The sequence below is a fragment of the Tinamus guttatus genome, unplaced genomic scaffold, assembly GCF_059628265.1.
Source record: "Tinamus guttatus ecotype Peru unplaced genomic scaffold, ASM5962826v1 Tinamus_guttatus_pri_ptg000014l, whole genome shotgun sequence".
NCBI classification, from domain to species: domain Eukaryota; kingdom Metazoa; phylum Chordata; class Aves; order Tinamiformes; family Tinamidae; genus Tinamus; species Tinamus guttatus.
In genome coordinates, this window is record NW_028288548.1 from 1009763 (window position 1) to 1023273 (window position 13511).

The following is a 13511-nucleotide window of genomic DNA, read 5'->3' on the forward strand; positions in this document are numbered from 1 at the left end:
AGCACAAGGGCAGCTGGAATCACTTAGCGGAGGCTCCTACTGGGACAGCCGAGATGAATGAGACATTTTCTGGGAACAGATGGTGCCGGGTCTGCGGGAGCAGCCACGCAGCCCAACTTTGGTTAACGGCGACGTGCCCGTGACGGAGGCTGTTCTCAACGTGATTGAAGTGCCCTTGTCATTAGCTTCGGTTCCTCGGGATGCATCCAACAGCTCTGCTGGGAGAAGATCTGATCCTATATATTTTGTTTTATTGCCAGGCTGGCGTCTTCCTGATTACTCGCGTACATTTTGAGTGCAGACCTAAGAGAGGTTATTTAGCGGGGTGCTGTGGGGCAGACAACCCTAGGCCGGAGGTTAAGAGCAGTCCCCGTCTCCAGCCATGTCCCGCACGGGGCACATGCGGCAGCAGCACATGAATAATTCAGCAGCGCCAGCCCCCAGCGAGCGGCCTTTGACTTCCAAGTCATGAAACTTGTCAGCAGCCTCCTACTTATTTTCCCTCATTTCCTCCCCTCTCCATGCAAATGGAGAGGAATCAATTTAGGGTATCGATTTGCGGTGTTGAGAGAGGTGCTAATTGCAGCTTTGGGAGCAGCCGGGGACACACGTGCCCCTTCCCTCCGCACTTACACGATCAGCTTCGAGGCGCCTGTGAGAAGGTCTCCGCTTTGCTCTGCTCTGGTTATTAGTGTATCACAGCCAGAGGCTTCTCACAGGGCAAGGGGCTGGCAGCTCGAGACCTTTCCAGGCATCTCAGATCGGCTTTAAAGGCTTTTTCCCTAAAAGCCCCAGCATGTCTCGGGAGCGAGGCGGCCTCTCCGCGACACCCCTCGGCCCAGCGTTTGCAAACAAAGCGCTCGAGAGCACCCACAAACACCAAATAACGCGAGGGAAAGGGCTGGGTTACTGCGACCCTCCAACGTGGTGCTGGAGGGGGCTGGAGTCCTTCAGCCCTGAGAGAAGAGGACACCTGCCCGGCTCGCTGCCGCCTTCGGGAATGGGGAGCGCACGGTTGTGACACCCGGGGCATTACCTGGAGTATTTCCACACTGTAAAGTGTTACTTATTAACCGGAGCTGCAGGAAAGCCCAAACATGCTGCAGGCTACAGTACACACACAAAGCCCCAGGCATTCCTTAAGTGCAGTACTGCACATTGCCGTATTGCACATTGGCGTTCCCAAAACAGTTTCTTATCCTAGCAGGAATAAAGACTTCCAGGTTCTAGAAGGACTCTGCTATAGCTTCCAAATATGAGAGCTTTTTCAAATAGCTGATTTCCTTTCATAGCTGAAAAATCCTGTCTCATGAGTGCCCCTGAGGCCAACAAAAATAACGGTGCAGCAAGGAATCAAATGCACAGAGCAGAGATGAGGAAAACACTAAAAAAAAAAAAAAAAACACATTATTCAAGTTGCTGCTTTCACCTTACCTGTATGTTTTATGAAGCTCCACAACCTTCTCTTCAAGCTCTTTAGTCTGGTTTGGGGCCAGTTTAAATTCTGTGATGTAATCTGCACTGTGTAGATCGGGATCGTAGTCTCCCAGCTCGGACTGGACCGTGTAAGATCCCAGCAGAGCCAAAGTCGCAAAGGAACAAGGCAGCCGCCCCGTCAGGATGTCTTGTCTGAGCTGCAGACACAAGTAATATCTGCAGGAAAAGCAGAGAAAAACGCTGTTCATCAGAAAATGGGTGACCCTATGAAATGACTTCCCAAGGGTCAACCAAAACTGTTCTTTATATCACTGCTGCAAGCAACACGAATACACAATTACACCAGGAAAACCACAGAGTGTTAAAAAAAAAATCTGCTTCAATTATATGTTCTATTTGGCCACCAGTTCTGGTAGCTTCCTGAAAGCACTGGCTGCTTTGCTGACTGTCCCTTAGCAAGATTAGTAGGTGGTTCACCTCGTTATGTCCTCTGTGAGCTGGGCAGGATCCGGCGGATAAAACTTGACATTGAAGGTGAAATCCCAGGGGGCTCCTGTAAGGACAAAGACGAGTTTGAGAAAACCCCACACGGGCACAACAGCTTCCTGCTAAACAGTCTTTATTAAATACTGCAAGTATTCAAAATCTTGAGTTGAATCTTCAAAATTCAACTGTCAGGTTGTAATACTGATTTCAACAGTGCAAGCTCTGCTTAAGCAGAGGGTGCAAGAGGTGAGTTCTTTCCTTTCACAGGAATTGGAATTACATCCTTTCACAGGATGTAAGCACAAGAAGGCAAGGCAGGACGGACTGATACACTTGCAAGACAATATGACTTGTGGAAAACACAAAACTTATTTGCTAGGGGGCTGCATTACTCAGTATTTTTTCACCTACGGAAAAAAAAAGATTCATGAAGAGAGGTCAGATGGGTGGATGGGTGGCTCTTTATCATTCAAGACCCAATTTTCAAATTTCTTGTAAGGAACAGATGTGTTAATTCACTCTATTGCCCCATACAAGGGGGTCATATCAGCAGCTTAAACCCAGCACAGCTGGTCCTGGGGAAAACAGGAGACTTAAACTGAGATGAAGATGCACCTCTGTCGTGCCAGAGAGCAGCCCTGAGGGCCAAGCTCTGTCACGAAGCTCCGATTGGAGCGCGTGCCGCAAACCGCCGCTGCGCTGGCGTCACACAAGATATTCCTGCGTTTGCAAAGAGATTTACCCAAATCTCAAACGGGGAGGAAGGGGAAGGAGCTCGCGTGCGTTTCATTCTTATGCAACAGCCTAGCTGGGATCAAATGCCAGCTGGGTTGTTTTTGTTACGCACAGCTCAAAACAAGTTATCCCACGGAAATATTTTAGGTAGCAGGGGCTGCAGTGCAAGGAGCACATGGAGCCCGACTGCCCTTCCATCAGCAAGGGCTCCTCTCGTACAATCAAACAGCTTGCCATTTTAACTGTCTTACTAGCCCAAATTCCCCCCGCTCCTGGGCAAAGTGCTAATTTGTAACTTAACGATAAATTACATTCTGCACCCCCCTGCCAGAAGTGTACCTAAAATGGCATTATTTTGTTGAAGCAATCACTCCTTAGGCTTTTCCCTCGTGGAAAATAAACGCCTCTAAAATATTCACTGCCCTTGTCATCACATAGACTCTTTCACTACTTGTCCTGATACTATCTGAGTATATTATATATTTATCATTCTCATCCTGCTTGGATTCCTGATTAGGAGAAGAGTCCACAAAACCTTACTTCAATATGTAACCTCAGGGGTTCCCAATCTCCGTTTAGATTGAAACGGTTCCCTGACGCCTATTTTTTTATGCTACCACAGGGAGCAAGTATCTTATTTCCGCATCTCTACAGCAGAAGGGAGAGCAGAGATTTCCATAGCCGGAACACACAGCAAATTACGTCTTCCTGCAAGGAAATGCTGCTGTTCTTCCCAAATCTAGAGCATCACTATATCTTCAAAAAAAAAAAAAAAAAAAAAAAAAGGAAGGATGCACAGACTGCTTGAACTTGTGCTGATCCCTGCCAGACACCCGCGCTTGAACTCTCCATGATCCTCGGGTCCTGCTTCGCTCGCCAAGAGCGTCTGTATTTAGGAAAGGGGGCGGGAAGGGGAGGGAAGCACGCGGACACCAGCAGGATAAATGTGCTCTACTCACCATGAACCTGCTTTTTTATTTCTTTGGCAGGATCCAGCCACGTCTGGAAGAGGATAAAAACATTTGCAGTTTAACAGACGTCTCAGAAACACCAAAGCAAACGGCAATTTGCTAAAAATACCGCGGGAAGGCGACGCGTGACACTGCCGCGGCCATGGAAACACGATATTGGGTGTTGTGCAAATTTGTACTCCAATCTGCAGCCTCAGTGGGCGAATTTGCAATCCTTTACCTAGAGTATTGTAGGAATGAAGCACAGGAATATGTTTTTACTTAGGTTTTCTCCCTCCAGGTGATCCTATTAATCCAGCATTTCATACAACCAAGTATTACATGAAACCACATGGATGCTCTTTAAGGAGTAGAAAAAAATCAAAGGAGAGACTCGATGCTGGCTCCTAACATCACAGCAGTAGCTTCCAAGCGAAGTGACCTGTACACGCGGATTCTGCACTACCAGCTCCCGTTTGCACTATCGTTAAAAGAAATAAACCGCCCGTCTGGGCAGCGGCTGCGGCTCGCGCGGCTCGGAGGGCCCTGACGCAGCCCGCAGCGGTTCCCAGGGCAGCACAATGGCTGCTTCTATTTCAGGCACCCATCTCCACCCTTACACTGCCCGGGAGCAAGATCCCCAGGACTGCTGCTCAGAGCTATGATCTTAATGACCTGAAGGGCTGGTGCTGGCACCCTGGGGCTGGGTGGCTCCCATCCTGCCGCCTAATCCGGCGGACGATGACGGATGCCGGGATGCAGGGATGCCCGGTGCAAGTGACGGGAAGCAATCCGCCCTCGGATGCATCCCCAGGAAGGTTTGATCCCTACAACGGGGGACGATCATGGCTATGAGCTTCCCATACCGCGCGGCCACAGGCGGAGTGCAGGGGCTCATCCATCCATTCCCCATTCCAATCATTTCTCCCAGGGAATCAGTCCTGTGGGGTCGGCTCATTTTTGAAGCTCACGCAGCAGAGATGGCAATTGAGATTTAGAGGTTCAATGAAACGTAACCAGAAGGATTAAAGAAGAAAAAAAAAACGAAGTGGGGGGAGATTCCCCCCATCAGAACAAAACAGAGACTCTAAAAGGGGGCAGTTCTGGAATTAAACCCTCACGCAGCCTGTGGCTCCACCTGCCACAAACAGCAGCCGTTTATGTAGCCGTATATTAAAAATCCCTCCTTGTGATTATTAAGTCTTTTGGTGCTGAACACCTTCTAGCTCCAGTGTCCTGGTTCACAGGCGGCTGCTGCGAGTGACACGGGGACCAGCAGGACAGGGACGGGCGCAGCCGGGCAGGGAAGGGGCCGTCGATTTCAAGCCGACGTTCCTGGGGCTAGTGACATTACCCAGAGCCACAGCAGCCGCCTGCCAGGCACCCAGCTAAAGCACCACCAAGGGTTTAAAGGACAAGATACTGCTTGAGCCTACCCAAACAGAGACCTCAGAGCAAAACTGCAGCAGGACGGGTTTCGGTTCGAAAAGCTGCACGTGTCCTCAGCCAAAGCAAAACCTCAGCCCAAGCCCCACATCTCCGCACTGCCACAGCAGGGTATTAGGTTTGCTCCACACCCACGCCAGGAACAACCTCGTGCAGGGAATGAGCTGAAGCTGTTATTAAAACAGCAACGTTTGCCTATGCTGGGCTGGAGGGACAAGCTACCAAGGCGAAAACAAATCTGGCCTGAATTCAAAAGCTAGGATTTGTTGTGCAAATTGGGCAGCGGGGGAGCCATGAGTCACAGAGGGAAGAGAAAGTGACAGCAAGGCTCTTCCCAGACCACATGGGCATTTGCTTATGCCTTACATGAGAGTTTGAGATGTACACGGCGATTCCTCCATCGCCTCCGTCGCTCCTGCCGACCGCTCAGCCTCGTGCCCTGGGTGAGCAGCGACTGCAGCACCGCGAGAGTTTTTGCAACCTGCCTCCACTCAGCTCCTCCTCCCTTAGTTAATGGCAGCTGCTTTACCCTTGAAGTCTCAGTACAAAATAAAAAATGTTCTTTTTCTCAAGTGAGAAAATCTTATCTTGCATCCTACCTAATCTTCACAATTTAATGGCATCACTTTGCAGTAAACACCTCTAATCAATTTTTTTCCAGGTGAAGATCCAAGTTCATGCAGCTCAGTGGCTTAAACCCACGCTCCCATGGTCATTTATCCACCATTTCCCTGCCTCGATGATGCCCTAATCCCTTCCTTCCTGGGGAGGGGGGCATCAAAATTAACGACGATGCCCTCGGGTGCAGGGCACAGCACAGGAGGCTCCTTACCCTGATGGTCGGCGTGTCCCATATGGCCAAGCCGAAGTAGTCTTCCTCCAGGAGGTTGAGGTGGTCACAGACCTTCTTAAGTAGATCCTGCCCCTTGGCGTGTTTCTGCAGAGACAAAGGAAATCCCATGGGATGGGCTGCTTTCTGCCTGTCCTCATGGCTTGAGGCTGAGGGGGAAAGGAGAAAGGGAACGAACGAAAAGCACCCGGCTTCTATGAAGAAACGGCAGCTCGGAACAAAGCACCAGCTTTTCCATAACCTTTTCCTCCATTTGATGAAATCCGGCTTCGCCTCCTGCTTAGCGCACGCTCCTTGCCTCCGGCAAGGCTCTTTGAGCACTCCTACCCCCTGCTTTCCTTCCCCACCAAATCCCGCAGCTGCAAACGGAACAAGTTGGCCGCGGGAACAGACCCCCTTTTAGTCCAAAGCACAAGGAAAATGGCCCCGAGGCACAGAGCTACGGCAACCCGGAGCAGCTCCGGAGAGCGGGGAAGGAGCGAGCCGGCTCCGCTGCCGCAGCTGGAGCCTCCCTAAGGCGCTGCTCCTGCTTTGCCCCCTTCGGAGGATCTGCTGGCAAATGATCCACGATCCCACGGGCTCGCTTTATTCCAGGCTTTCAAGAGTGAGCTTTGAATACACATCCTGCAAGTCTAGACTCAGCGTGCTGCATGCATCCCGTGCAACGGGGGTGCTGCAGGCATGCACACGCAAGCATGCTGCACGTGTCCCCTGCATGCGTCCCGTGCAACAGGGGTGCTGCAGGCATGCACATGCGAGCATGCTGCATGCGTCCCCTGCAAGGACCTTAGGAGACATGCAGGAAAGCAAAGTCTTCCATGGTGCCCAGCTAGGCAGAAGGTTGGAGAGGGTTTGCTCTTGAACAGGACACTTGTCCACAGGGCCACCAGCCCGCCCCGGACCACTGTCCTTAGAGCCTAGTGTCATCTAGGGACACTATTGCAGCACTTAGAGATGAGCAGCTGGCAAATGCAGCCGCTCAACCCCAGCAAAGCGGCCCCGTGCGCAGGCCCCACGGCCGGAGATGCCGCCCCACCAGTTATGGGGCAGCCTCTGGGGGGCTGCGAGCAAAATCCGCAGCGCGAGCGAGGATTGCGGGCTGATCCCGGCGGAAAAGCTCCGCTGATCCCGGGCACAACAACAGCGAGGCTGTTACACAAACTGACCTACTTGCCCAGGATCACCCAAGGTGACTCCTCTAAGGAGCCCAGGACGCCACGGCCCAGATACCCACTTGGGGCCTGCTTAGCTGCTGGGACCAGGGGAAAACGGAGCCAACGAAGCAGGCAGAAGATCCAGATTATCAGTATTCTGGGCAGGTACTTCCATCCCGAAACGGGAATTTCTGCTGGCTTTGTATTGTCCTGACAGCAGGACTGTCCTGGGAGACAGTGCTCCAGGCAAAGCAGGAGGAAAGGTCTCTGATCAAGCGCTTTGCAGCGCGGTTAAGTCAACATGATGATTTTCAGTTGTTTACTGCTAACATATTCAACAGCAAGCTAAAAGCAGCTTCTTTTTTAAAAGCATCCAAGCTACAGGAGTCCTGTTAGCCAGGGACATGAAAAGCCAAGGTACTCCAGGGGAAGCAAAAAGCACAAATCAACCTGGCAGCAGGTTTTAATCAAATGAAAGACATTCGGACAACCTCAGACAGACATAAAAAGACTAAGTTCTACTCTGGGGTCAGAGACACGTGACGTCGTATTTTTTAAGAGGTCCCCCCAGCCTTGCACAGCAAGGGACTGCGGAAATAGTCGAGCGATCCTAAAGAAAAGTCCCTGGGCACCCAGAGCTTTTACAACACACGGCTTCTTATGGCTTAAAGTGAGATTTTCTGCAACAAAGGCGGTCGTGTTGTGCACTGGGAGCAAAGCAGAGTATGTGATGCACAGTTTTTCCAGGGAAGGAGAAGGGGTAAGGAAACAAGGGAAAAAAGAACCCCCGAATGTACTTACATCCACAGAACACTCAAAGATGGTGTCATCCAGCAGGACAACTTTGCAGTACATGTTTCTGTGTCTTTTCACAGCTCTCTGGGTAGCTTTCAAATCCTTGTCTGCTTTTGGCTCCGGAGTCTCCTTTCTGGGCTCGGGTTTGGCGCCCTCGTCCTTCACTTCCCCTTCTTCCTTGCCTTGGAGGTCTTTGCCGTCGGGGTCCTGCTCGTCCTTTCTGTCCTCCTGCGCGGGCTGAAACCCCGGGCACAGCCACGTTGGCATTTACAGGGTCAGACAAAGCAGCATCACGTGAAACGGGCAGCGCGCGGCCGCGGGGATCCTGCCCCTAACGCGAGTCGTCTGCCCTGAACACGTAACCCAGGACCAGCAACGGCACCTCGGGAGACTCCCACTGCCGCGGATTTGGAAGGCTAACAGCCCTTCGAGCCACTCGACTGCTTATTTAATAAAGGATGTAAGAAAACAGGGTTGATTAGAGAAATTAGGGCTGATTAGATATGCAGATCTGCACTGCTTTAATGACAGTGCACAGCAAGTCTTCCCTCCTAGGCGAGGGCCCAGCAAATCAGCTACAAAAACCCCAGTTCCAGCTCCTGGAACACTCGCTTTGATCCAACACTCTGCAATTCCGGCTGGTGACATGGGAATTAAAAGGGAATTTGGTGCTGAGGTTTCACAGCCCTCTGAGCTGACCTAGCAGCACCTGTGCTCGACACACACCCTCTCCCTGGCACCCACTGAAGCATTTTAGAAGCCACTTGGATTCACCAAAGCAGCAGAGAGAGATGCAATTTGGGGGCAGGAGGAGGAGGAAAAGGAGAGCAAAGCCCCTTCTTTCCAGCCTGCTGTGAGCTGAATTCACCCCATGGCATCTCACGAAATCACACTCGGGCGCAACTGCACGGAGGCAGCTCCGGTATTTCCAAACTAATAATGTCCACGAGCTGCTGACTGATGTTCCAGCAGGGCCGGGATAATCGGAGGGGGAGATTCGGGCAAAGCCCGCAATGCCGGCGGTCAGCATTTCTCACACAGGCAGCGCCGCAAACGCTTTCGCAGCACAAATATCTGCCGAGTGCCACAGTTCAAAAAGCCACCGGCGCCGGGCTAAAAGGAGAACTAAAAACAACAAGTGCTTCGCCCAGAACGAGCGGCCTGAAGGAGGGTTGAGGGGCTCCGCTCCGCGCACGGTCACACGTGGCCATGCGGAACAGGGAAACCAAAGTTAAACGGGGAAAAAAAAACATTTACCCCCCTCGAAGATGCAACATCCCGGCTGAAATTATAGGAGGATTTCCGATTCTTCCCCATTCTGCTAATCCCAACCCGCACAGGTAAAACACACTAGCAGAAGTCACCCCATGTTTTTCAAAGGGTCATAAACCTGGGAAAAAGAAAAACCAGTTTCCTACTGCCCTCTTTATAACTTCATGAATTCCATGATTTTTAGCAGGTAAAATTTACAAGCAGTGCCTGAAGTTGTTGATTTTCCCCCAAAGGCAGATGGAAGCTAGAGACTGCCCTCTCTGACACACAGCACCTCCCTGGAGACCCTTGGAAATGTGCAGGGGAATTACTGGGAAGCAATTCCGGATGTCACTGCCTCGCGAGGGCTTCAGCACATTGCTCAGGAGAAGTGGCACGAGCCTCTTGCAAACTGTGTGCTCCTGAGCTTGGAGAGCGGAAGCCAGAAAGCTCCTAGGAGCTGGCCTCAGCCTACACACTGGATTTCTCTGTGGTTTGTAAGGAAAGAATACCTGTATTTGGCAGCAGCCCGGGCTGAACAGATGTCCAAGTCCTGATCTGCTATATTGACACCCCTCCAAGTTCAAGAAACCCTTTTCCAAACTCCCTTTCTTTAGGAATTCCTGCTCTCCATCACTGCCCTTACTGTGGGCACATGGATATCTGAATGAAAACACAACCTCTCTGTTGTAAGTTATGAATCCAAACCCTGGTTCTCACATGAGCTCCTAGACTCAGCAGAGCATCCTTAGGGGCCTGGGTCATTTATATTATGCTTTAATGTATTATTAGGATTGCAGGGGAAAGTACTTTGCAGTATGGTCTGATACAGGAAAACCAAAGTGAGAACTACACTAAGCAACACAGCTTTTGTAAAGCTGTTTTAGCCCTTCCAGCACCTCGGGGGTCTTTGCTTTTACGGTTCTGGTTAAGGGAGACATGTCCAAGAAGGGAAGGGGTTACCTGTGTTTCCGCGCTGCTCAGCGAGTGCAGATCCAGCGAGGGGTCGGTCTTGAGCTCGGGCTCGGGCGCCGCGATGGGGGCCTTCACCAGCAGCTCCTCGTCGGGACCGGCTGCTACGGGCGGCTCCTTCCGCTCCCCTTCGCCCTCCTTCGGGCCATCGGCCTCCTCTTCGGACGCCTGCGACTTGGGTCTCCGGAGGAAGGAGGAGAAGAGGCGGGAGAGGCCGCGGCCCTCGGACGCGCGACGCTCCTTCCTGCCCGGCTCCTCGTCCGCCGCCTTCCGCCCCGCCGGGCTCTGCGCCTCGGCCTCCTCCTCCTCCTGCGCTCGCTGCTGCTCCCGCTCCTCGGCGTCCGCCGCCGAGCCCTTCTCTGTTGTCATGATGGCACTGCAAGGGAGGCGCCAAACGCGTCACACGAGACTGTCCCCAACGTTTACGAGCGCAGGAAGCTGCTCGAACTGAGCCCCGCGCGCTCGTGCCCCATGTCCCACCCCCCGTCCTGCCGACGCCAACCTGCAAAGTAACCCACAGAAAACAGGTCACTCATTTTGCTCCAGTTCCATTTGCTTGGACAGAAACACCTTGATCCACCTCTGCTCATGCATCATCCCCCGTCTGCAGGACACTGACCCCCCTCCGCTACCCAGGTGGCACCGAACGTGGCACCCTCCATCCGTCCCGCGCGGCTCTTAGGACCGCACGGCAGCTCTCCCCTTGGAGGAATCTACGTACTGACAGGAGCTAATGGTTAAAAAATTGGAAGTAGGATTGGGCAAAGGGAAAGAGATGGCAGCACAGAGTGCTCTGCATTGCACAGCCAAAAAAAAAAAAAAAATCACACAAAAAAGCTTTCCACTTGGTCCCCATCGTGGAGAGCAGGTTTCTTCAGGGTTTGTTTCATTAGGAGGATGCAGCCCGTGCTTCAACTTCAGCCTGGGTTGTTGACACAAAAAGACGGGAATCACATGAGCAGAGTATCTATTTACGGTATAAAAAGGACCCCAAATAATCACGCTTTAGAGAGGATAGAACTAATCTTTGCACGTTGCATCACATATATTTGCTGCAATAAATTGCCGCTGCTTACACCGAGCAAATAGCACATAATCCAATAGGCCTTGCAATCCCCCAGCCCGAACCTCCGCATGTAAACATGCACTTGGAATGCAGGCTTCATCTGAAGATGCCACCCTCCTATGTTTTATTGCATTCAGCACCTTTCCTGTTAATCTGGCTCGCACTAACTGCCAAAATAACCAGAGTGCTTAAAAGACAGAAGCCTTCCAAGCTTTCCAAAGTCCTATTCCAGTGCATTTAATGCAAAGGTTTCTCTTATTCCTAAGGCTGCGGTTAAAACGAAGCAGCATAAGGGATCTTTATTCATTGAACTTCTCCAGGAACGCAATTTTCCTTGGTTTTCCAAGGTTTCTTGGCCAGCCATGGCCCTACAAGGCCCCTGCAAGCTGGAGGATGCTCTTACTGGCCCATCGGTGGGGTGGCACCAGCGAAAGCCCCGTTCCAGCCGCACGGAGAACACGGCATCGCCGAGGCAGGTTTGCACGGTCACCCAGAAAGTCTCGCAGGAGTCTGCATTTTGCATGTAAAATCCCAGGAAAACTAAGGGCTACTGCAAATTCAACCAAATTAAGTGCCAGGCACGAGGGCACTTCGAGCAAGGGCTCCCAGAGCACCCAACGGGCATCCCAAAACGCGGAGCTCCGGAGCGCTCCGAGGAATCACTACCCGGCTCCAGGCTGACGTTACCACTGGTTTAAAAGGGACCAAGGAGCACGTGAAGAATTCACCCGCCAAGCACTGCCCGTCATTTCCTTTCCTCCAGGGAACGCAGTACGGGATGATCCCGTTGGGAAGACGTGATAAGCAGGGAGGCGACGCTCTGCTTTGTAGTCACATCCCCCTGGGCTTATTTGGGATAAATATGTTTGCAAGGACCGGTACCGAGACGTAAACTTCAAACAGAGCCCGAGGGCGGCCGAGCCGACGGGCTTGGTCCGGGCCGTAAGCAGGACGGGCCGGCCGCAAACAGACGCTTCCTCTGGCGGCCTCCGCTCCCCGACATCCTCCCTTCCGTCAACGGGGCTGTTCACCCGCTGCGTTTCGGAGCTGTGATCCAAAGCGTCCGCAGGCAGCATAGGAAAGAGGCCACGTTATTTGGGAGCAAGTTCACAGGCCTGGGAGGCGCGGAGACGATCGCGACAGCGGGGTCTGCCTGCAAGCGAGCCGAGCTCGCACGGAGCACCGGGGTGCCCTGCTCCTGCACCAGCTGTTTGCAGGAAAACCACAGGGAAAAGCCCACAGGAAGAGCACGGAGCTTCAGAATACGCATGGATGGCCACTGCCACCGACCATCCCAAGCCACAAACTTCTCTTCCTTTGTATTTGCAGAAGGTTGTCACGAAGTAACGTGTGACTAGTTCTCTGAAAATAAAAACACTGCTCATTCGGGTTGTCTTGTGACAAGTGGCCTAAAAAAACCTTATTTAGGTGCATGCCTGTGGCTGCCTCAGCTGCCAGAGAGCTTCAGGCTTTTATTTAGTCAAGTAAAGAGCAGCACCATATGCTTATTCTTCCATCCGATACTACAATAACTTATTCCTGCTTCCAAGCCCTCCCCTAGAAAAGCTTAATGGATCACTCCATAACCGACTTCATTCCCGACGTTTTGGTTTTGTCCTCCGCGAGCAGCCGTTCCTGGGAACGCGAGTGTTTCCCGGTGACACCCCCAGTCGCGCGCCCTGGAGCGGCCGGCCCGACCACCTCACGCAGAAACGCGCAGCAAAGAGCGCAAGGTGTCGGAGACGGCAAGAAAAAGGTCTCCGCTAAAAATAGGCAAAAATTCTAAAAGCTACAGAACCCACGCGCTTTTTACCAAATGCATTCTTTCCTCTTTTGGAACATGTGCAAGCAGTGCACAATTCACTGAGGAAATTGTTCTGAAACAGAGAAAATAAACAGATGAAACAGCCTGGTTTTTAGAAGCGGGGCCCTTGCAAGAAATCCACAGCGGGAGAGGGAGGAGGGCAGCTCCCGTGCCTGGAGGCACCGCCAGCGAACGCACCGCGCGCGGGGCCTGGAGCACCGTGACCTGCACCACCCATCTGGGACGGGGAAAACAAAGCAGAACGCTGGAAAAAGAGAGGGAAAGAGAGAGAAGGACAGAGAGAGGGAGGGAGAGAGAGAGGGAGAGAGAAAGAGAGGGAGAGAGAAAGAGAGGGAGAGAGAAAGAGAGGGAGAGAGAAAGAGAGGGAGAGAGAAAGAGAGGGAGAGAGAAAGAGAGAGGGAGAGAGAGAGGGAGAGAGAGAGGGAGAGGGAGAGAGAGAGGGAGAGAGAAAGAGAGAGGAGAGAGAAGAGAGAGGGAAAGAGAGAGGGAAAGAGAGAGGGAAAGAGAGAGGGAAAGAGAGAGGGAAAGAGAGAGGGAAAGAGAG

At 52.2% G+C, this 13511-nt stretch overlaps 1 protein-coding gene and 1 long non-coding RNA gene across 3 annotated transcripts in view; one reads left to right on the forward strand and one right to left on the reverse strand.

Moving 5' to 3' along the window:
• EPB41 (erythrocyte membrane protein band 4.1) overlaps positions 1–10445 on the reverse strand; it is a 35499-nt gene extending 25054 nt beyond the window's left edge. For both annotated transcript variants that reach the window (XM_088523496.1, XM_088523500.1), the window contains exons 1-6: positions 10068–10445; positions 7860–8090; positions 5887–5991; positions 3618–3660; positions 1915–1990; positions 1435–1653 (exon numbers count right to left, since the gene is read on the reverse strand). In XM_088523496.1, the coding sequence (XP_088379622.1) occupies positions 1435–1653; positions 1915–1990; positions 3618–3660; positions 5887–5991; positions 7860–8090; positions 10068–10445 (1052 nt within the window). The remainder of the gene's footprint in view (positions 1–1434; positions 1654–1914; positions 1991–3617; positions 3661–5886; positions 5992–7859; positions 8091–10067) is intronic.
• LOC148596322 (uncharacterized) overlaps positions 1–13406 on the forward strand; it is a 172013-nt gene extending 158607 nt beyond the window's left edge. Inside the window, exon 2 of the long non-coding RNA XR_015913302.1 lies at positions 13370–13406. This is a non-coding gene — a long non-coding RNA (uncharacterized LOC148596322). The remainder of the gene's footprint in view (positions 1–13369) is intronic.
• The last annotated feature ends 105 nt before the right edge of the window (positions 13407–13511 follow it).